General features: G+C 44.6%; 2 protein-coding genes across 2 annotated transcripts; one reads left to right on the top strand and one right to left on the bottom strand.

Annotated features, from left to right (window-relative positions):
* Nucleotides 1-268: 268 nt before the first annotated feature.
* On the bottom strand, nucleotides 269-21,748 carry LOC106649636. Its single transcript, XM_014367121.2, has 5 exons — nucleotides 21,345-21,748; nucleotides 21,126-21,274; nucleotides 1,038-1,383; nucleotides 703-908; nucleotides 269-604 (listed from the first exon to the last, which is right to left on the bottom strand). The coding sequence occupies exons 1-5, from the start codon at nucleotides 21,639-21,641 to the stop codon at nucleotides 412-414; spliced, it is 1,191 nt and encodes a 396-aa protein (XP_014222607.1). The 5' UTR covers nucleotides 21,642-21,748; the 3' UTR covers nucleotides 269-411.
* Nucleotides 5,133-21,084, top strand: LOC106649635 (carbohydrate sulfotransferase 11-like). Its single transcript, XM_014367120.2, has 6 exons — nucleotides 5,133-5,492; nucleotides 9,247-9,500; nucleotides 18,673-19,170; nucleotides 19,254-19,433; nucleotides 19,630-19,787; nucleotides 19,888-21,084. The coding sequence occupies exons 1-6, from the start codon at nucleotides 5,480-5,482 to the stop codon at nucleotides 19,976-19,978; spliced, it is 1,194 nt and encodes a 397-aa protein (XP_014222606.1). The 5' UTR covers nucleotides 5,133-5,479; the 3' UTR covers nucleotides 19,979-21,084.
* Nucleotides 21,749-23,570: the final 1,822 nt, after the last annotated feature.

Here is a 23,570-nt window from a genome sequence, read left to right as displayed (position 1 = left end):
GATCAGAGGTGTGGGTATTTTATATCAAAAGAAAATTTAAAAATAACAAAAATAAACGAATGATAAAGATTAAATTACAAAAAAATGATGAGAAAACTTATACAGGAATACAATAGTAAATACTAATGAAAAATTTGTACTCAAGCAAGGTCCATACTGACCAAGTCACTTGACTCATCACTCACTCACTGAAAAACATCTACTATGAAATATGTGCTTTATATAGTTTAACAAAATAAAATATTTAAAGAAAATCAATACTTCTCTCTTCATTGGCTTTATTCTTCCTTCAATTCTTATTTTAATCAACATGATTTTTGTTTTTATAAAAATCTTAAAATATGAAACTTTTATTTACACAGTCTTGTAAGTTTTTTGTTTCTTAAACTAATCAATAGCTTATAACATCAGTCAAGGTATAAGAAGGTCAGTTGTGACCCGAGCCCTCTGTATCTGCACCGTATCGTTGCACGTCAAGTAGAGTTCCATCTCCTTTCTGAGTGCTTCCGCCGCTTCGTCCAAAGCTTGCTGCTTTTCCACGTCGAGCAGTTCCGGAAAGGCCTCGATCATCAGTTGCACGACCACCGACAATTGCGCTTCGGACCTTGAAAAATAAAAAGAGAAGTAGACATTATATCATTGTTACGAGTTGAAAAAGTGATTTTTTACCAGGCGGCGAAAAGAGTTATAATACGAAATTACCTGGCAGATATCAAGAGCCTGATGTCCGTAGTATCCTCGGCCGGCAGAACCTCGATCAGGCAGTACTGCAGCGAACCGGCGTCGCGAACAATGCAAACTTTGCAAACCTCCTTGAAGTTGTACTTGTCGAGAAAATCAATCAGTCGTTTTCCGGTGTTGGAGTTCGTCTGTACCGGCAGTAAAACGACTCTGTCCACCGAAATCGCCTGCGAACAAAAGCTCCTGGTTGATAAAAAACGAAAAAAATACACACCAACGAATCGTCGTCTCTTTTCTTTTCATTTCTCTTTTATCTCCCTCTCTCTCTCTCTCTCTCTCTTTTTATGGTGACCTACTTTTAAAGCCAATATACTAAAAGGAGCATCCTGGGGATCATCCAGATCAATCGCGCATCTACCGTTCACGGTATCCTGCACGTCCAATCTTATAACGGGCAGCCTCGTCTGGAATAATTTGTCGTCAAACTCGCAGAAAATCGTGCCGTTCGCCTCGATGCTGGACACGTTGAGGAAATTCGGCAAGCTGAGAACAGTCGTGGCGACGATGTGCTCCTCGGGATTGACCTCCTCGGACGGATACCAGTAAGTGTCGTCGACCAGCATCCAAAACGCCGTCAAGCCGTGCCAAGAATTTCGAGATTTGTCCTTCGTGCAAATGTACATGGTCGGATTTTTCAGAACGCTGGAACAAATTGTACAATACTATTTTTACTTTTATCGCTTTTATGACGGACATTGGGCTTACAAAAAAAAGATTGGATTTCGTGAACACCGAGAGTCGGCAATTTCGTTAAGATATCTCATCGTTCGTGTTTTTTTTTTTTCATTTTTTTTTCAGAAAAGGGATTATTATCGCCACGCCATGTAAAAGTTACCAGATCGCTTAGAGCTATGCGGGTTTGAAAAATATCGATAAAGCACACCGACGATATAACGCCGGACGACTTTTTTTCCGTTACTTTATCCGGGTAAAAATATTTTCAGCGCTGCAGCTGCGTCAGTTAAGGTTGCGCGTGTATGTTTTTTTATACATTATATATTTTGGCGCCAGGGATTTGTTATCCGCACGATAGCGCTGCGACGTGACACACACAGTATATTGGACAAAAGTCACATGGGCAATGTTTCCATCTGATTGATCGATAATTTTTTCCCTGGGGAAAAATCCATCCCGACATCTCTCTCACTCTCTCTTTCTCTCGACTGCTGCTGCTGCTGGCTCTCTGCACGGCGCGCCGTAGCACTGGCAAATTGAATGGATAACAGTATAGTGTACTTTTCGCGTTATATAGCCGAGGAATTACTTTTCCGTCGCGCGCCTGGAGCTCGATAGCAGCGGCGCTCCGGTAAGGAGACAAAGTAATGCGCTTTAATTAGGAGTAATACCCAGGATTGTGAATGTCGTTAAAGTTGCGCTAGCCGCGCGCGAAACACCGGGCGCGCTGCTGTGCTAGGCTATATACGAAACACTAACGAACAGAGCCCCCGTAATCAAGCGCTCGCTGGATTATATATCTGACTTTATCTTGTCTCTTGCTCCAGTTGCTGTTGTACCGCGCGCTCTCGAACTCCATCTCATCTTCGAGCAAAACAATAATGAACGAGATTAGACGCGCATTAAAAAATTGAAAATAAAGTAATGAATAACTAAACGGACTTTGCGCGGTAGTGCGGCGAGAGTTTCGCGAATGATTTACATGCCGTGCGCGCGCGACTCGGGGGGAACGTTAACAATGCATCTAGTTATACACTGAGTTTATAAGCTTGAATCGTGAATGTTTCGCGTGTAAACGAATATTCTGTGTTTATTGAACGGTAAACGAGAAAAAAATCCCAAAGGCATAATGAGCATCCTGCATTAGTGAAACAAAAGGATATCAATTGTATTGATTCCATTATACAAAATACAAAAGCCGCAGTATATACGCATCCATTTTTTTCTTTTTGCTGCTCTCATCGAGACAATACCACGTCGACTTATACATAAATCGCATGATTGCTGCGTACGTACAATTGTGCTGCTCAATCCTTTTTCTGTTTTTTTTTTTTTTTTTTATTTTCAAAATAGCAAACTCGGGGTGCGAGAAATTTCCCTGCCGTGTCGAACTCTGTCTCTGTCTGTCTTTTTGTTAACGTTGCGTAAACGCGCCTATAACCAACGAGTCCATTTAGCCACGGCAATTGTTCGTCGATCGGGCCGTGAAATTGCCGTATATATATACAGCCAAAGATACGCGCGATAGATAGTAAAATAGATATAATTTACAATATCAGCGCTGCGACAATTACGTCGCGCTCGATGACTTCCGACGACGAATCCGTGACACAAGCACGTGCTTATATTCCCCGACTGCACACGCTATGATGAAATTATTTTCGACGCGTTCAGGAATCGTGAGGTCGTGAATGCGATAGATAAGCTTTTTATATTTTTATCTTTGTTATTTTTTCTGGTATACTTCGCCATCGTGTATGAAATAAAAGCGAGGAGCGAATTTTTCCAGTCGTGCTTCCCTTTGTAAAACTCTACATTAAAATCTGAAAATTTCGACACTTGTTCCAAGAAATAAGTTCAACGATATTTCACCGACTTTTTCACCTGGAAAACTGCGCGAAATTGCAAGCATCATTAGAAGGGAAATATGCGCTGAAATTCAATTTCTGATTTTATTCATACAAATGCAAAGATTTCACCGAGTTTGCTTTTGTTTCTGCAGCGCTCAAATAATGAATTGTCGTCCATTTCTTTAAATGCGGCGTTCGTCCTCATCCACGTACATTTTTTCAAAGATACGAATCAACAAAATAAAGTAATCATGAGCATCTACATGGCTTTTGGCATGTACATGTAATACTCGCAGTCATGTTGAAGTGACGTAAATGCGTTTTCAACTCGAAAAATATAATAATGCAACAAGAATAAACAAGAAAAAAATAAAAAAAGTTCGTTATCCCTTGCATAATTTGCCTGGTTTCCTCGGTCGCTCACAACAGCACAAATGCGCATAATGTGCAATGCATAACTGCAAGGTAATGAAATACGGAATCCGAGCAAGTGCCAGATCCGAGGCAATAGCAGTAGCAGCGGCGGCGGCGGTGGCGGCAACATCAGCAGCAGCAACCCAAGGGCTGAGATCGTATTCCATTGGAAAAATGTTGCAAAGCTTCCCCGGGAGATTGATATTTTGTCGAATCGATATAGCATGTATAAACCACTGCACAGCTACTTACGTATGTATGAGTACTTTAAAATATATATAGACACACCGGTACACCTATTACTGCAATTTGTGCCTAGGCTACCCCTATATCTATACACGCAAAGAAGTTAGAGCGTTGGCGCGCGCGCGTGCGCCGAGCTTGGCCAAATCGTGTGCAGTGCACGAGCTTATAGGTGCGTGTGCACATGGAGCGTGAGGCGCACCACCAAAAGCACAGGCGGTGCAGCCGAGCGGCTACCTCCGTATAGCAACTGTTTCCATAGCAGACGCGCGGATCGACCTGCTGAAAACCAGAGTTAAACTGCACACCGCTGCTGCTTTCGCTACTACTTCCGCGTATAATAATTTTGAATGTGAAGAATTTGCGAGCCGAGGACGAAATATAGACTCTCGTGCAGCGGCTAAGCTTGCGCAAAGATTAAGAGAGAAAGAGAGAGAGAGAGAGAGAAAAAGCTCGCGACGATGGAAAAGCTAGACGAGAGCTTGCGGAGAGAAATTGGATTATCGGGCAGAAGATAGATAGCCGGTATGGAAAAACAAGGGGGAGAAGGAAAAGAGAAATGAAATATGAACTTTATGCAGAAGTAACGAGAAACCCCGAATTATGTATTATATTTATCGCGCTGTGTCTCTATTTTTCCTCGTCCAAGCGGCGCGCACACTGGCTAAAAATATATCGCCGGTGGATTAGACGCGCGCGCGGCCGCCTAAAGTAAATAAAGGGAGCCTGGAAAACTATTTGAAATTTCTCTCGCCCAATCTGATAAATGAGCCGTGATGCGGCACAACACTTCAGCGTGCCGCGCGGTACAGTGGACCAATAGCAAAAATTGATCAGTTATTAAAGGACGGAGCGAGAAACGAGAATGAAACTCATTTTTTCTCTGCTCCCAAAGTCCGCGCTCAGGGTCCACAGTCGATTAAGCAAAAAAGAAAGGAAAGAAAAAAGAAAGGAAGAAAGGAAAAAAAAGGAAAGAACCGATCCTTATAGCTTCCTCGACGTAGCTATATATACGTATATACCATGGCACGTCGTTGGCGTCGTCGTCGACGCGACACATGCGCGTTATGTAAAGGGTAGGGAGCAGCGAATGCCTCTATATAGCGCACTTGCCTCGTATATACATCTATAGCAGTAGAGCATAAACTAGCCGGCGGCGGCGCCGCACCTTATACGCGAGCAGCAGCAGCAGCAGCAACGGCGGCGGCCAACCAGCCAGTGGTAGAAACGCTTTTAGTCGTCTGTACGATGCCGACGCAGTGACTTGGCTCGAGCTCTCTGCTACTATCGCGAACACGCACACACACCGGGTGAAATCAAACAAGAGAGGACAGATAAAGCAAAAAGGACAGCGGCAGCGGAGTACGCACACGCTTCGACGAGTGACGAGTTGAATCAGTGGCGCTTGACTTTGGATATAACAAAGCCGAAAAAAGTGACGAGCAAAAACGGGGGGACAACAATTAAATAAAGCTGTGTGCGAATCGACGAGACCGACGAACAAGATGTCCAGGCTACGATAGTGCTCGATGAAATCATAAAACAAGAGAGCTTATATGCCCGATTACTGTAAGACATGTTGTTATAGTACCTTTATCTTATATAGATATTTTGAACGGGGAGGGATGTCATTGCTCCTTTTTTTGCACAGGGGTTATGTAGGTATTAAGAGTGAGAGAGGGAGAGAGCGTGCGGACCAGGTGTGCTTGCGAGCTTGCGTGTGCTTGCCTGCAGAGAATCCTGAGAGTATAATTTGGCTTTCTGTGTACTATGTACTGATATAATTTCAACATTTCTCGTTTAACTCAAGAATTTCACGCTTTAAAATTTAAATTTAATGAGATTGGAAAATAATAATAATAGTAATTTAAATGACAAAAAATATTATATCCATTACACGTATTACTCGAGGCGTGCTTTCAACGTGAAAAGAAAAACGAGAGAAAGATAGAATCGATTTTCTATAATCATTGTTCACGCGAAAATATAAAAAACAAAAAAGAAGGCAACAAAGATCAGTCGGCTGCAAATGCCAAGCTATACGCGCTCTTCTCTACATATATACCTTGCCGACTCAAAGATATTTATGCAGAGCAAACGAGGCAAAGCTCGCACAAACACACATGCACACGCATGCACACACGTAGTATATAGTATATAGTAAATATATAACGTGGCTATAAGGTAGTGCTCATACCCAAGGGGGGATGAAAACTCGACGTTTACTTGCTCGAATGAAAATTGCACGATGCGAAAGAGAGACAAGAAAAAGTGTGTGCAGACACGTGTATAGCATCGCTGACGTAACGCGCGCACGTCCATATAGCCGCCTGCCAGAGCTGCCATAGACAGGCAGCGCAGTAGTAGCAACATCAACACAGCTGACCATCTATACTATTGTAATTATACACCGTCGTCGCGTACATATATATATGTATCTAACGACAGAGATCGCGGGAAATGCGTCAACGGGATATCCTCTCGCGCTCGTTGCTGCGCTTCTTTCTCGACTCGTTTGACAAAATAATCGGTTCTTGAATTTATAAAACATTGTGTAACGGGTAAACAACGTCCGAACACAATTTTTCTTTCTCTCTCTCTCTCTCTCTCTCTCGTTCTCGCTTTTTAATCAGAAAACGCGGCGCTCGCTCGTTCGCGCGCGGCAGGGGTGCCTGATGAAAGCAGAGCAAGTCCGTCGCAGCTTCCTCCCACTTTCTCGTCCCGCGCACGCCTTTTCCTTCGACAAACTTTTCCTCCGGCAGTGAGCGCCAAAGAGAGAGAGAGAGAGAGAGAAATTTTTTTTGCTCCTACTAGTCGGGTTTAATTACCCTCGCAGATGTGCTGCTATATAGCTTCTCGCCCTGTGCACGCTCGGGCAGTTTTAAAATATTAAAAATCGTTCGCGAAGAAAAAACTTTTTCAACCTAATTCCTTACGTAATGCACGTGTCTAGGTTACTACTGAAACAATGAAAGATGGGGTGGGGTGGCTAAAAAGCGACGGTTACAAGAATCGTATACGCTCACGAGCGAGTGTTTTCCGTCGGTTTCGAGGTACCTGAAAAAAAGAGACTTTCGAGGGAAAAATTAGGGTGAAGTTATAATGGGCGTAGCCTCGCAGCGCGTCTCTCGCCGAAAGCCCCAAATTTGCCTCGCGAATCCGAGCGTGTGCGAATATTATGACATCGCGTTACAAATTCATAACGCAGCAGCAGCTATAGTAGCAGCTCGCGAGAGCATCGGCAATCGAGGCCATATTTATCCGCGGTATTGATGCGCGCAACAGAGCAGCAGCTCGTTCGATAAAATTATCGCCTACGGCGCGTAATACATTATACACGAACTAATTAGCGAAAATAGCGAGTATAATTAAGCTTTTCGCGGGCTCGCGAGCGAACGATGCCCACTACACGCTTGATTTCGAATTCTAACGGGTCAGCAACAGCAGCGGGGGTGAGCGCAAAAAGCCAATAGCGCGCGCACGTCAAGTACGCGGCTAGAGGCCGAGCGAGCGTGGCTGGATGATCGCGTCGTGTTCGCCTAAATAAACGAGAGGCCTCCTTGAAAACTCAGTCGAGATACACACATACTGGAACACAGACGACTTTGATGGAATTAATTATAACGTGTATAACGCGTCTGCGAGAAGAGGGCTTTTACCCCCGCTTTTGCCCGCGATGAATATGCAAAACGATTTTATAACAGCTCGCGCGGCGCACTTGCCGAAAGAGCCGCAGAGCGAGAGAGAGAAAGAGATAGAGAGACAGAGAGAGAGAGAGAGAGAGAGATGGATTGAGACGAGAGAGGTCGCGGCGAGTAGAGAGAGAGGATTAAAAGCGACGATTGATTCGGAAACTGCGCGCATAGCCAAGTAGAGAATTTGAATTGGGAGAGGTACACCGCAAGGTATCGTGCGCGCCGTGCGGCTGTGTTTGTGGCTGCACCCAAGGATTGGATTGCTTTAATCCCTTTCCCCTTTCGAAAATGGACTCATCAATCGACGTGTATTAACTACATATATGATAGATATCGTATATCGTTATATATATACTTTGAAACACGCGACATTTCAAATGCATTCGACACTTATTCCAATGAATATCAAGGGTAAAGAAGCTTAAATATACAAACGGAGATCCGCGCAGTTTGCGTGACGAAGAAGAAAAGCTCCAAAGCTCTGTATACATAGTACATCGATACCGAAGCCGAGGGGGTATATAACATTCAATTAATTTAGAAAAAAAAGCCCATTCGCCCGCGTACTGCGGAGGAAGGGGGAGAAGAGATTTTCTTTTTTGGCTCACCGGTAATTGGATTCCGCATCAAGCAGATTACATGTACGACTAGCTTATACTCTCGTATATCTCGCTACACACGCACACACACACGTACATACATGCTGCGGACGACGACGACTGTGCCCGAGCGATATTGCGAGCGCGTCTGCAGTGTGTGTGTGTGTGTGTGTGTGTGTGTGTGTGTGTGCAATATACGGACATGGTCAGTGGCTAAGTCAATATTGAATCGAACTTACGGTCCAACCGCAGGTTCGCGTATCCGTGTACGTATCGCATGCACATGCATGCATGTATGTCTACGCGCGTGTGTGTGCGTGCGTATATATAGCTATGCGTTTTAGAATTGAGTCGCTCGCTTGATAATTAGACTCTGCAGTTTATTGACTAGAGCCGATGGATTTCACAAACATAGTAGTATATGCTCGTTAAACGCGCGTTTATATGACAACTCCGCAGCGCGAAGCTATTTTTCCAGAGTTAACTGAATCGGGCGCTATTTCCTCTTTAGGGTTTATTTAAAAAAGAAAACAGTTCGTCCAGGCGTCCAGAAACGAATCATGGAGGAGTTGAAATTTCGCGGTGCCACGGCGGGCGCGCTGGCGCGTTAAAACTCGAGTCGTGCATTATACAATAGGGTCTATTCAAATTATACATATACACACGACGACGACGACGACGCCGTCCGTCGAGCTGCGGAGGCGCGGCGACGTCGAGCAGCAGCAGCAGCAGCAGCACATACAGCTCTCGGCGCATGCACACGTATTCTGTTAAGTGCCTGAAATAATAGGGTCACGTTAAGTGGCAAAATTAACTGATTACTGAATAGCCTGAACATTTTTCCTCTCTCGCTCTCCTTCTCCCTCCAGCTCTAGCTTTCTCTCTCTCTCTCTCTCTCTCGTTCGTGCTTTGCTCAGCAAAAAAAATAAAATTTCCTCCCGCGCCCATTCATAGAGCGGCGCAGTATGCATATATTATTATAATCGTGCGCAATTGTCTTATACGTTGTTTAATGATTTAATTTCGCAGACCGCTATGAGGTGGCACGAAGCAGGAACCAGGCAGTGCCTCTGCGCGGCGGCCAGAAGAAGATGACGATGCGTCGGCAGGCTTGGCTGGCCGTGATGCGTCGGGCACTCGTCGCCTCGGGCATACTGACCCTACTGATATTCGCCTTATTGACCAATCAGGATCGCGGCGGTGGCGGCTCGTCGCAGGGATCCTCCGCCTCGGGGCTTGCGGGCGGCGCCGCGAGAGCAGCCTTCAGACAACGAGCCAACGAGGTATGTTTGTTACTATATCCTTCCTCCCCCGAGAGAGTGAATTATTATTACACGACGATATATTGGGATCTCTCTCTCTCTCTCTCTCGCAAGCACAGATTGCTCACGCGTTACAGTTTAATAGTTCACCGCAGCCAGCCAGAGATATGTGTCCTGTATATAAGCTCTCTCCCTCTCGGATCGTTAATTAGAAATTCAGAAATTTACATAAGGGGGCATAACGACGTCGCAAGAATCGATATTAATGCACGCGAGAACGAGCACGCGAAGATCGCATCGTCGTCGTCGTCGAGAGGGTGCAGAAAAAAAAAAGATAGAGAGATAGAAATAGAGAGAGAGAAGAAGGTAAAAAAACATTTTATCTACCGAATGATTAATAATACGAGCTCTAGCGGGTGCACGAGGGTATGTACGTAAATTTACCCAACGGCAGCAGCAGCAGCAGCAGCAGCAGCCCAGTCAGCCTGCGCGCAAATATAAACTCGCGGAAGTGTGCAAATAACACACACACTCGCCCAAAGAGAGAGAGAAGTAGAGGGTGTAAACGACAAGCAAAGTCGTCGCATTAATCTTCGCTCGCGTTGTACAGTCGCGCGCGTGCTGCCATGTAGGTATATATATACGTACAGCTACAACGAGCATGTGTGCGTGTGTGTTTGTGTGAATAAACGAATACACACACGTACATACGCGTGGGTGGGTATTTTCTATTCTCAAAATGGCCGACGATAAAAACAACGACATCGGCAACAACAGCAATATAACAACAAAAACAACAACAATGACAACGGCGACAACGACGAAATTAAACAGCGAGAGAAAAATAAAAAAAGGGAACGGGAGTATTGGCCATAACGAATATTAGCTCGATGCGGCGAGCGCGATAAAATAATTAGGTTAAAGGCTGGTCTTTACTTGCTCTTTGGAGCTTGTTATCTTCTGATTTATTAATTAAATCCGGGAGCGCCCCCGCGTCTCTCTCTCTCTCGGCTTTGCGAAGGCGATCCTCGACTCTTTCAATTAATTATCTACCACAACAATCTTTGCGCGCGCGCGCGCGTGCCCGGTGCTTTTTCTTTATTATTTTCTTCTTCTTTTTTGTTGATGATGCTTTGTTTAAAGGAGAAATTAAAATCTTTTTAAAACATTCCTTTGTCTCACTTTTGGAGGCGTAAATCTTCCTTTAGTGTCTGGCCTCAAATTAAAAAACATCCCAAAGAAAAGAAAGAGATAGAGAAGACCGAGTGCATCTTTTATAGAAGTAGAGGCAATAGAAGAGAATAGGAGAGCCCCACCCTGTGTGTAGGTATACGTGTACGTATGTATGTGTGCTTGCATGTGATAGCGAAAGCACATCTTGCGCATACACAAAGAGGCTTCTCCGTATCTGAAGCTCTCTCTTGTGAGTATCACGCGTATGTGTACGTACGTATGTATGTGGGTGTGTGTGTTCTACGAGTGTCTTTGCTGTCTCTCTCTCTCTCTCCGTGTGTTAGTTCAACGTTTGCCAACTCTTAATTGCGAGCTAGAAGCATTGAATTATTTAGCGATGCTCCCCGGCTTATAGGCGACATCTCATCTCGGCCAAAAGTCAAAAGCTCGCGCGCGAGCGAAACTTTGAGGTCCTTTACTTTATAAAAGAGCGCGCCTTCATATATACGTAAATGCGAAAACAGCTCAGCTCTCTGTCTTTCGCGCATATAAAAAAAACGAGAGACTCCGCAAGCTCGTGTTCTTAAAAGTATGATTTCGAACAGTTGAGAGGATTTATGAAAACGCGCGGAGGGCCAAAAGCGCGCGCGTCTTACGTAAGATAATGTATAGCACGGCTGCTGCAATAACGGAGTAAGGAAAGTTTTTCTCGTTTTTTTCGTTGTTGTTTCGTTTTAAATATCAAACGGATTTCACGCGTTTCGTGTATGATCGACGAAAGCTCATTACGTTTTTGTACCGTGTCCTATGCTTTCCATGCCCGACCAGCTCGTGCATGCGGCTCTGCCAAAGCGTATACACCGACATTTTTTTTCCTCTTTCTTTCTTTCTTTTCTTTGCTCAACATCGAGCTCTGTATTCGAAATATCGGCTTTTGTTCGCTAACTCGCATTCGCGCGATGGAGAGGAAAAAATGTTGTAATATATACGTGCCAGGACAGCAACATCGACGTGGCCTAGTTAGCAAGTTGTTGGGCGTTGGTGTTGTTGTTGCTGTTGCGGAGACTCCTTTTGCCGTTATTGTTACTGTTGTCGTTCCTCGTCAATTATTGGTTTATAGCACGATACGTGTGTAGCTATTGACAACTGATACGCGCAAAAGGAAAAAAAACGTCAAAAAATTGCGTAGCATTGAGGACTGAGCGATCGCATGCATTTTTGAATTTAACGCGGCCTTTTTCGCATTGCTGCAGCCAAATTCAGGGCATTTAACTTTTTAACAAGCAATCATTTGAAACAAAAAATGTATCGTATAACAGCGTACACTTCCTTTTCGAAACGGCTAACCCTGTTGTTTCGATTTTTTTTGCTGCTAGTACACGTAAAGCTCAATACTCAAGGCTGCGTTAATGTGTTTCGTAAACGAAACACGAATTTTTTATCGAAAGCGCCATTTCAGCTTTTTTTAAAACGAGATTATCTTTTTTAATGTACCACGGAAAGAGTCAGAGAGAGAGAGAGAGAGAGAGAGAGATAGAGATAAAAAAAATTGAAAACAGCTAGAAAAAGCTGAGTAATCGCCTTTGGAAGTGTCAAGCGCGTGTCCGACGAAACAACAATTTTTTCGATGCCATAACTTTTCTCGACGTACACGCAGACTGGCTCGCTCGCACAACCACATATACGATGGCGTGTAGTGCAACCGCGAACAAATTTTCCAGCACGTGATCGTGTATGCGGCGGCGTTACAACGACATATTATAATGACCTTGCGGACATCATCTCTCATTCGACGATAATCTGTCGCTTCAATGTCTCTCCTAATATAATTTTTTTCCTTTTTCAAACGTTTCGAGCTTGTCGGAAAAATAACAAGCTTTTTTATACGTGCTATATATGCACGATCGCTCAACGAGTCACGACACATAAAATGAAAATCGCACGGCAGGCAATTTCGTTCTTTCTTCGCTTTAGCGGGTTAAGGGCGTGTGTCGCGCAGCGACACATACGGCTAGATACAGGCTTCAAGATACGCCGCACTATACTGCATACTTACATCGCCCTTGACCTTCTCTCTCTCTCCTATAACAATCATTCCGACGGGGAGGGAAACGACGACAGTTAAATTAAAAGCGATGAAAAAAGTTAGAGCACCCACGATATCGTGCAAAATCTTCAGCGTGTATATAAGAGGCCGCGCGATTGAAGGACAACACGGTGCTAAACAGAAGTTCCTTAATAATATACACAAGCTCGCGCGGGCGCATGCAGCTAGCTCTAGTTAAAGTAAATAAAAAAAAAAAGAAGATGCCGACAAACTTTTTTCCTTGCTGCAGCAACGAATCCACTTTAGCTAAGTTAAGGGTGGAAAAAAGTTTTCCTCTCATCACCGCGCGCGAGTAGTCTTGCGCGCGTTGCTGCTGCTGCTGCTGCTACATACGAGACAGGTATACACTCTGTACACGGTGCAAAAAAAGCTCAGTCTATAGCGCGACTTAATTTTCATCTCCGATCGGTAAAACGAATTTTTCTCCTTCTTTCCTTTTCTTTGCGAGCTTTCGACGAAATTTTAAGTGACGCGTGGATACTATAACTAGTTCGGAAAAAGCTTCGGTTCATGTATAATATGTATAATATGTATTATGGATAATTCATCCCGCGAGAAAAAAATTCACCCGCCAGATTATATCTCGAGCTCGAGAACAATGGCGTTTGAAAAAAAAGTAGAAGAAGCGTACTCTCTCTCTTAAGATACTGCACGAGTTTCGCTCTCTTTCGTCGTCGTCGTCGTCGTCGTCATCGTCGTCGTTGGACAAAGTGTCGTATATGCGCCGCTCGAAATGCCGGCCTCTCTATACACGCTTTATTATACCCCGCAAGAGAGAAGCAGCAGCAGCGGCAAAAAGAGAAGAGTTGAAAAGCTTTCCTCTCATTTTTCATTAATACCTTCCGCCTGTGCGCAGCGAACCCTCTTTCTCTCTTCCGCGTCCATTCATTATTTCCACACTGCTACCTGCCTAACTCTCCTCTATTCTCTCTCTCTCTCTCTCTTAGCTGGGTTCTTTAAGATAGAACTTTTGACGATCACGCGCGGCGGGATATTCCCGATGCAGTCGCGGAGGCATATATAATACACGTTTAGCCCACTTTCGCGATCGTCGCGTCTGCCTCCTCGTGTGCAGTTTTATATCAAATTATACGTCGGGTTTTATCAAATTACGAAGTGCGAACTCATTTTCAGAGCTTCAGCGCGGGATCTTACAGGCGCGCGCGCGCACACACGTACACTTACGCGGGGTGGGTGGCTTCCCGAGCGAATCTCGAGATAGGGCTTATCTAATGGCACGAGTTTGAGAGTGTGCCTGCGATGAAAAATACTAGCTACTTTTTTTCCTTTATTTTCATCGAGCACAGGGAGAGAAGTAATTTTGACTTTTTTTCCATTTAAACTGGATTCGGTCCAGCAAACTGCGGATTTAAGCTCGGCTCGTATAGTAGTTATATATAAAACGTAAATGAATACTCATATCCGACGACGACTACGACGGCGACGACTACACGACGAAAGAATAATGTACAATATATCACGCAGCGCTTGTCGATCAATATTAAGTATTACACAACACGCGTATATATATACGGCGCATCGCGCGCGAGAGCTTGATACATGGGTGCCATTTATCACGCGTTTATCGAGTTTATACTTTAATTACAAGCCAAACGCACACAGTCGGCAGTGAGATATTATGACATCGTCTAATTAGTACCATGATAAATACTCTCTTTTAACGACGTTGTAATAACATCCTCCGACGTCGCCGGTCGCTACTCGGCGATCTTTTATTGTTGTTATTATTATAGATATTCGAGTATAAGTTGGACATTTGAACTTGATCAATGCGCGACGCGTCTGATGTATCGTTGTTTTCGAATATATGTATACAATAATAGACTTCATGCTGCATATACATAGAGACACGCAACGCGAGAGCAGTCGTGGAAACGCTAATGTGGATTTTCGATGGAGCTAAAGTAGAGCGAAGTTTAAAAGCCTCGTGCACTTTGCGCTGAAGGCTCTCTTGGCTTCTATACATTTATACTGCAGGTACATATAGAGGCTCTGTAACTAAAGTACGAAAAATAGAAGATTTATCTTCTCTCTCTTCTCTCTTTCGAGTGGACGATGAAGCGAAAAGAAACAGCGAGGGAAGAGAGCGGAGCAAAAAAAATGAGAGAGGATGGCGTGGATTCGCAAAAAGGTCTCGAAACGATTTTAAAGCTCTTGGTCGGCGACGAGCAAGTAGCAGCACTACTCGTGTGCCGCTGCCGCCACACGTACATTGTATTGCTCCGCGTCGGCGCGCGTGTATGCGTGTGCCTAAGTGGCAGCAATTTCCCTTATGTATCATAGTCACTTGATGGCAATCATATTCAGCTCTGCGTTATATTTGCGCGAGAAACGAATGAGAGCAGCACGAGTCACTCGGTCACGCAATATATAACGTATATTTCTCTGACCTTAACCTTTTTGTACGATTGCGGCGTGTGCTTGCGTACGCGTGCTATGTGCGTCGCGGCGCGAGCTTATAGGCGACGTGCTTGCAATATTATATGTATCACATTTATACGCGCGTATATTACCGCGTAGCCCCGGTGCGTGATTTTTCTCAATTGTTTCGATACGTATGCGTTGCCGCTGCTGTTGCCTCGATGATACGTACCAAGCTCTATATGTTTTATACATATGCTCGGGGTATGCGCAGAGGGTGACATATTTCTAGCTATATAATTTCTCTCGAGCGAGCAAAAGAGCATAGTGAAAATCTCGTTCTCGCTCGAACAAATATTTGACAGCGCGCGCACTATACGTACACACACACACTATGCATATGTGTACACATAATGACCCCAGCAGCGCGTTCGTCGAGGCGCGAGAAGAGAACAGAGAGCGACGAGGAGAAAATAATAATACGCTCGCACAGACGCACACGGAACACGTGCGAGTGCAAAAAAAAAAGACGAGTTCGAAGTTTATATACCTTTGCGCGTCGTCGTCGCAGGGTGCACATTGCGTACGCGCCATTCGAGGGATTATTTTTTTTCTCATTAAAACCGTGAAATATTTGTACGTACGCTCAAAATGCGATACGATTGAAAAGGTTTAACGACCTCGTACTCGCATACAAAAGGTTCATATTTATCAACGCTCGAGAGTAGTGTTAAAAGTAAATTTTAAAAATAATAATCATAATAAATCGCAAGTAGAACAGGTCGGTTATTATAACACGTTTCGTCTGCGCGCCGCAACAGCAGCAGCTCTCTTCCCGTCGAGCTTATTCACTTTAATATTCAATGCATAAATGAGACTCGAGCAATTTTTTTTTATCGCGCGCGCGCGCATATACATTTCTTAAGGCTCGTTTCAAGGAGTATGGCTTCCGCCGCCCGTCGAGGCGAGGCGAGCTGAAGCAGTAGCAGCAGAAGCAGCGCGGCGCATGCTTTTTTTCCACGGACATGCCCCGGCGCGTTGAATACTTTATAAAGTGGTACTTTAGAGATGTACAACGGGAGCATAAAGGGGGGGTGGTGGACGTCGGGGGGAACGGGAGCGCGCGCGAGAAGAAAAGAAGAAAATGGCATTATGACATAATCCAATCACTGACACCGAGACGTTGAAGAATTAATTCATGATATAAAGCGTTCGTCTTTGAAGCTTTTCACGCGTTATATATCTTTCCCTCTTGATTAGGATGATCGTAGCATAATTCACAATTGCAATCGCAAGTCATTAAAAAATTTAAACTCATTCTGTGTAATCGTTCGAAAGACACGTTTGGCTCTACTATATGCTGCACACATCGACGTTATGCATATCATTTGCATGCTAATACACGCGTACCGTATGCGCTTAAAATTTCTGACATTGGCGTGTCTGACATTTCCAATTCGTGTCCTTCCGAATTTATACTACACGAATAAAAAAAAAAAAAAAAAAAAAAAAAGAAAAAAGCATCAAAAGAAAAAAGTGTGCCGCAGACGTCGCTCGCGCGCCAACCAATCGATCAAAAGAGAGCAGTAGTAAGCTCTTCTCCTCTTTGGAGGTAAATGGGCTGAAATTTCTCGCAATTACTTATAACGATATAACGTCGGCGAGCGCAATGGGGTATATAGCACGTGGGCCAAACCTATACAACGTAATGCTGCTTGTCGTCGGTGCAGTAGCAGTAGCAGTAGCAGTAGGAGCAGCAGCAGCAGTGGCACTAGCAACGGCGGCGGGTGGGCGCGGGTGGATCGTTCTTATACCAGTTCTGCGGTTTATAGCAATGCAGGCGTGGCCCACATTAGCCTCCTACAACAACCTTATGTATATACGTACATACAGTCCCCACGTACGTATACGTAGGTATATACATATACGTTACGGGTGCAGGCAGCAGTAGCGGGTATAGAGCGCGCATACAGTAGTAGCCGAAATCGATATAAGCGTTGCACACACACTGTGTGCATGTACGTATACGTGGCTGCTGCTCGCTCGGGAGCTTGCACACACACAGCCACTCGTACACGCATACATACGTACGCGCAGACACAAACACGCGTGCGAGTCGAGCGCATTATGTATAGCAATAGTATATAATATATGTGCAATGCGCGGAATGGTGCACACACGCTGGCATGCGCGGCTAAAGCGCGTACATAGTAAACGCGCGTGTAGAGGTATATAGAGCATTACACGCACAGCAGCCCGCAGGCTTGCAGAACCGATTTTCGCGCAGAGAGCGAGATTTTACGCTTAAGCGCCACGTACTTACCATCGTGTAAGGGGATGCGATATAAGGGATTAATTCGACAGTTATACGCGCCTAGTGGTGATTAAATTACGAGTAGATTTCGACGCCCTCGGGCCAGTGAGAGAGAGGCAGGGATTATAGTATAAGGTCACGTTTGACCGGTTATAAAATTGCCGAGCTTTAACTTTTACAAAACTATTTATACGTATATATACTACGCTATACGTATAACTGCGCTCTCAAATAGTTTGGAATTAAAGTCGCGCCGAGCGCAAACCCGTATAAAATATACGCGCTAGGTATATATAACGGGTCTCGCGCGCTTATCTCGACGAAAACGTTGAATTATCGTCTGTGCAGGCGGAAGTACATCCTTTAAAATTGCGTAGAAAAGAATCTATTATTATTATATAGACGCACGCGTATATATACGAGAGAAAATCCGATGGCTCTTCAAACATTTATACAGGCGATTGTAAAACTAGACATTTTCGAACGTTTAAAAAAGCAAAAAAAAAGAAAGGTAAAAGAGGAAAGAAAATCGCGAAAGATTTCACACGGATAGTATACATATAGTGGGAAAATATTTTTTTGTCGAATAACGACCCGAGAGACTCGGGCTGTGCGCGAGAGCAAAGTGCCGAGTGCGTTTCAAAAAAATGGTAAAAAAGATAGAGAGAGAGAGAAAAAGAAAAGAAAGCAGCAAGTGAGCGCGAGAGAGAAAAACTGTCTTCGTCGACATTGTCCTTAATAGAGCTTGTGAGAGCAAGCGAAGAGAGAGAGAGAGAGAGAGAGAGAGAGCTTTAAGCACACTAGTTATTCTCTCAATGCTTATAATCGAGTCACGCGCGCGTGTCAAAGTCATCAAGCTTGCGGCGGCGGCGGTAGCGGCGGCAGAGCGAGAGAGTCTCAAGGGGCTTCTACATCGTGCCTTATTACGCGCGGCTTAGCTGCAAGCTTATACACGCCGTATACACATTGTATTTCCTATATATACTACTATACAAGCACAAGTGTACCACATGTGTAGGTAGGTTTGGTAGAGCACTTGTACTCGAACGTCGGTTTTACATGCCCTAGTCCGACCGCACGCCGACTATAATAATGCGACTGCTCTGCGACTCGCGAGAGAGGCTTACGGATTACCATTTAAACGAATGTACATAGTCGCACTCGACGAATTTCCTCCGATATTCTATTGCTGACATGCGTGCTTCTTTTTATGACAGGACTACAATGGGCTGTCGCAGGAGGATCGCGAGATGGAGTTCTATCGGTATCGCGAGACGGAGCGACGCATGAACGAGCGTCGCAAGTTCCTGGCCGAGCGCTGCTCCGAGGAGGGCCTCGACAGGCCCGGCAACGACTCGCTGCATCGGCCCAACGCCTGGGAGTTCCTGGTGAATCGCGAGCACCACCTGATCTGGTGCAACGTCTTCAAGGCCGCCTCCACCTCCTGGATGTACAACTTCAATCTGCTGGCGGGCTACAGTCCGCAATTCCTCAAGGCCTCGAAAGCCGTGCCGGTGTCGCTGGCCAGGCAGAAGTATCCGCGGCCCACGGCCGACGAGCTCGCGAGGTATCTCAACGACAGCGTGAGCTTTCTCATAGTCAGGCACCCGTTCGAGCGGCTGCTCTCGGCCTATCGCGACAAGCTCGAGCACAGCCTGCCGCACACGTTTCACAGCAAGCTCGGCTCGCACATCATATCGCACTACAGGCTCAAGGTTCGTGTATTACATTTATTTGTTTGCATAATATTGTCGCGAGCACGCAGCGGAACAACTTGAATCTCGTGATTGGTCGGCAGAGCACGAAATCGGGCGGCAAGCACGGGCCGCGTTATCCGCTCTTCGAGGAGTTCGTGAGGTGGCTGCTCTGCGAGTGGAAGGCCGGCAACGAGCTCGACATGCACTGGACGCCCATCGTGAATTTCTGCACCCCCTGCCAAGTGAGATTCAACGTCATAGTCAAGTTCGAGACTCTTCACGTTAGTATATGCATACATCTCTGCGTTATATACGTACCCGACCGCAAGCCAATCCAATTTCTATGCTAAATAGTTTACCTAGCCCCGATATGAGAAATGATTTATTATCTACGCGCGAAGCTTTGCTTAGTTCCAAAAGCGAGTCTCGAGCGAAATTTTATAATTTATTCTTCTTTGATGTTCGATCCCGCTGCAGGAGGATCAGAGCTATCTGATAAAGCACGCCCACGTGGGACACATCATCAAGCCCGAATGGAAGAATCCAACGCGCGGCGTACAGACCAAGGATGTGATGAAGCAGTACTTCTCGCAATTGTCCAAGGCCCAGATCAAGCAGCTTTACGACATGTTCAGGTATGTAATACGAGTCGATTTTCGCGTGCTTTATCAAAGAGCTTGTACATTTTTTGTTTTGCACAATTTCTGTATTTCTCTTTCTGTCTCTGTCCCCTAGGTATGATTTCGTCCTTTTCGATTACTCGCTGAAGGAATATTTGGCTAACGGCAGGGACGAGGCGACTCAGCTCGTATGCAAGAAGAAATGACCCGGCGCCCCCGTGGGGCCGCCTTTCTCCATGCTGTACTGAAGCGAGAGAGCCAGAAAGAGACAGAGAAGCACACAACGAAGCTGCTGCTGCTGCTCATTTCAGTTTTTCGCAAACTATGTAAAAGCGACCCTCGTACATACTACACGCATACTACTGCACGGACAAAAAAGTGCGCGCTTATTTTTGTAGAAATGGAGGAAAACCAGAGCTTTTATATCGCCGTGAATGTGTTGTCGTAGGAAGGAGAAGAGACAAAAAAGAGAGAGAGAGAGAGAGAGAGAAGAAAACAATCGTGTTGTGTTCGTTGTTACCCAAAGTTGGTCGCACCACTCCTAAAACTTACCAGTTTAATATACTTAACAAAAATAAAAAGAGAAAAAAATAATAATGCAAGAAACATAATGAACAGGCGCACCGGCGCGCGACGTGTATAGTACTAGTATTTAAATATAAAAAAGTTGTTGAAAGCGAGAAAACACAGATGTACATTTGTTCTACTATTTTGACAAAAAATAAAGAGAAATAAAAACGTCTGCAGTTAAAGCGTGACTACGTCGATAAACAAAAAGACTGTAGTTAATTTTTGCTAAACTTGTAAATTATTACAGCAAACATTTTGCACTTAGTTAGACAAAGCTTTTTTACCATTGTATATTTCTAGATGAATTAATAGGTTTTATACGCCTATATGCTTTATAGTCTAAATATTGTTTTTGAAGTTAAGAGATTTGTTAATGATCATTAATTCTTGAAAATATAAAAAAATACACTACAAAAATAAATGAAACAAACTATAGTTTAATTTAATCTATCGATAATCATTGTCAAATATTGTTATAAGAATCATTTAAAAACAGTTATTGATATCAAATACTTGAATTGATGTTTAATTGTTTGAATCATTCATTCTTATTCTATGAAAGATGATTGAAAGTTCGTCTGGAGTAATTGATTTAAATATTAGCATGCCTAATAATGTGCATTTCAAGTCATCAATTCATACTGTACTATTTTGTAATTTTAAAGTATACAGCACTTTCATAATATATCATGTTTCAGATCTTATAATTATATGAAATGAAAAATAAATTATTTTGCACTAATTTGCCTTTTTGATTTAGTTATTTAGTAATTATCAACTTACCAGGTGGTATTACTTTTTAATATAACTTCTATGATCCATTTATCACCAACGACTCTCTGCAAGGTATTCAATACGTTCAAAACTTGTTTCTTTTCATGTAGAGTGTTTTTTTTCTTTTTCTTTACTGGTTCACCTGTACTACTGTACATCTACAAAAGTATTATAATACAAATTACTTGAAAAATAGAAAAACATATTTTGAGTTTTCTTATATCTTACTTCATCTTCAGAATCTGTGTCTGGATCTTCTCTATAAGCAGACTGTGATGTCAAATGTTTTATAATACTGCTGGTTACATCTTCAATGGTAGAAATATTGTTTCTAGCTACATCGATTTGCTCAACAGCAGAATTCAACTGTTTTAGTAGATGTTCCTCCACTGGATTATTTTTTTCAGGTGGTTTTTTTACATCTGTCATGGGTTCACCATCCATAGGAGAATCCAATTTTGTATTATTTTGAAGTTTAACCTCCAAGATCTCAAGATCATCATCTAGGATAGAATCGAAATCCATTGTAATAGCTACTATAAATATGAACAAAATACTGCACTTTTTAAAGTGATACACATCACAGCTGTAAATAAACCGCCCGACCTAACTTTTGATAATCATCTGTTGCTTGTGTGTATGCCAAATGCCAATGTTTTGCTACTGCTAGAGTGTGCAGGACTCGACAGGCACTGAACCAATCGCAAAAGCGTATTTCCGAAATTGCGTCAATCTCGACGCGCCGAGACGAGATTCGCATGGCTCGAGCGCGCCAAACTCGTAAATGTGTCATTTACGCATTCTGCCGGCAAATTGAGACTTTTATATTATGAAAATTAAAAAATGTTAGGATTATTTAGAATGTTAATGAACTTGTTTCCTCTTTAAATAAATTAGCGATAATATCGCGAAAGATTTACCAATGCAGGGCCATTTTTTCAAAAAGCCGCTATATATAAATCTCACAAAATGTATGTTTACACTGATAGGTTATAATTGTCGCACTAGCTGGGAATCGGTTGCACGTCCGCGACAGCATAAAAACATCCGTCAAGGATGTGAATCAAACTCATAATCGTTAAAAATCTTTGGGCAAATTACAAAATCAATCGAGTGAACATGATCGCCAAGGACGTCAAATAATCATCAGCGGTGTGTCTAAAAATTACTAGTGCATATCAAAAGTGCCTGGAAGCGTAACGAAATTTTAACCGTGGTATCGCAATAAAAAAATTCCAAGTACGTAGTACGATACATTCGATCGACTCGAAACGTCAAAATAATGATAAATGTCGATCCGTCCTCGTAGAAATATGTCACGATTGCGCAAGGGCTACGTCAAGCCCAAATCGAACCTCAAGCCCTACGGCTTCTGCTGCACCGCCTACGACTCCAGGCTGATGAAGCATCAGAGGCCGGGCTCGCAGGAGTCGAGCCTCGGCTCGTTGCACGAGTGTCCGGCGCTGCGCATCAGACACTACGAGTACGAGAAACGGCCGGATCGTCGGGGGGCGGCCAGGTCGAGCTCGGTGGCCATGCTGAAGCTGAGCACGTCGGGCACCGGATCCGCGATGGAGCCCGGCCAGCAGCAGCAGATGGTCAAGGACGCGACCGAGAGCGAGCTCGAGTTCGTGCGCGACATCGAGAGGCGCCGAGCGCAGATGGAGCACGAGCGCAGGATGGACCGCTGGGCCGAGCTCGGCCGACTGCGAGTGCTGAGGAGGCGAGCGAGGCAGAGGCAGGTGCCGAAGCATCCGTATCCGCGCTGGTACACCGAGTTCTCGCTGGATCAGCTGGGCCGACTGCACGAGTTCGAGGACGCCATGTTCAAGGACAAGGAGGAGAAGAAGACCTTCCGCACGATCAACAGCCTGCTGAGCATGGGCATGCTCGACAGCAACGTGGGCAGGGACAAGGTCAACGAGAGGGTCGTGCACTGGCTGGTGCAGAGCTACAGCAAGAAGCCGGTCAAGTTCTTGCGCGAGCTCTACAGGGCCGTGACCGGCTCCGATTTCGTCTACGAGGATTACAGTACGCGCTTACACCAGCTACGAATTCGTTGACTCGTTATTTTACGATGATTTTTGTTTGCCACCATCAGAGGACGTCTATCCGTGCAACGAGCGCATCATACTGTCGGGCATCGCGTTCCTCGAGCTGCCGAATCTCTGCGAGAGGCTGCACCAGCGAATGCCGCCACCGCCAACGGTCAAGCTACCGCGTCCACGTAATTTACGCCCCAAATTAATCGCCTTTCCACGTGACGCCAAGCTTTCATGCGGGCAATTTTCATTTTGTGCAATACAGCTGAGCTGCCGAGGCTGAAGCTGCCGCGCAAGAGGACGAATCCGCTGCTGGAGAAGCCGGTGCTGCCCGTGGACTGGCGCAACTACGAGCGCCTCTGGTTCGCCTGGCGCAAGAGGTGCCAGGCGTTGGTTCGGCCGGCGGTGCTGC

This window comes from Trichogramma pretiosum, unplaced genomic scaffold, assembly GCF_000599845.2.
Source record: "Trichogramma pretiosum strain Unisexual culture from Peru unplaced genomic scaffold, Tpre_2.0 scaffold43, whole genome shotgun sequence".
NCBI classification, from domain to species: domain Eukaryota; kingdom Metazoa; phylum Arthropoda; class Insecta; order Hymenoptera; family Trichogrammatidae; genus Trichogramma; species Trichogramma pretiosum.
The sequence above is the reverse complement of the archived record's forward strand: the minus strand, read 5'-3'. Positions and strand labels throughout refer to the sequence as shown.

What these genes read in the sequence shown, in the direction of transcription:
- LOC106649635 (XM_014367120.2), top strand. An exon ending in TCAGACAACGAGCCAACGAG is followed by an intron (nt 9,501 to 18,672) that starts GTATGTTTGTTA and finishes TTTTTATGACAG; the next exon opens with GACTACAATGGGCTGTCGCA. An exon ending in TCAAGTTCGAGACTCTTCAC is followed by an intron (nt 19,434 to 19,629) that starts GTTAGTATATGC and finishes ATCCCGCTGCAG; the next exon opens with GAGGATCAGAGCTATCTGAT.
- LOC106649636 (XM_014367121.2), bottom strand. Translation starts at nt 21,641, where the DNA reads ATGGATTTCGATTCTATCCTAGATGATGATCTTGAGATCTTGGAGGTT. An exon ending in TTAGTATATTGGCTTTAAAA is followed by an intron (nt 909 to 1,037) that starts GTAGGTCACCAT and finishes TTTTGTTCGCAG; the next exon opens with GCGATTTCGGTGGACAGAGT. An exon ending in AGGCTCTTGATATCTGCCAG is followed by an intron (nt 605 to 702) that starts GTAATTTCGTAT and finishes TTATTTTTCAAG; the next exon opens with GTCCGAAGCGCAATTGTCGG.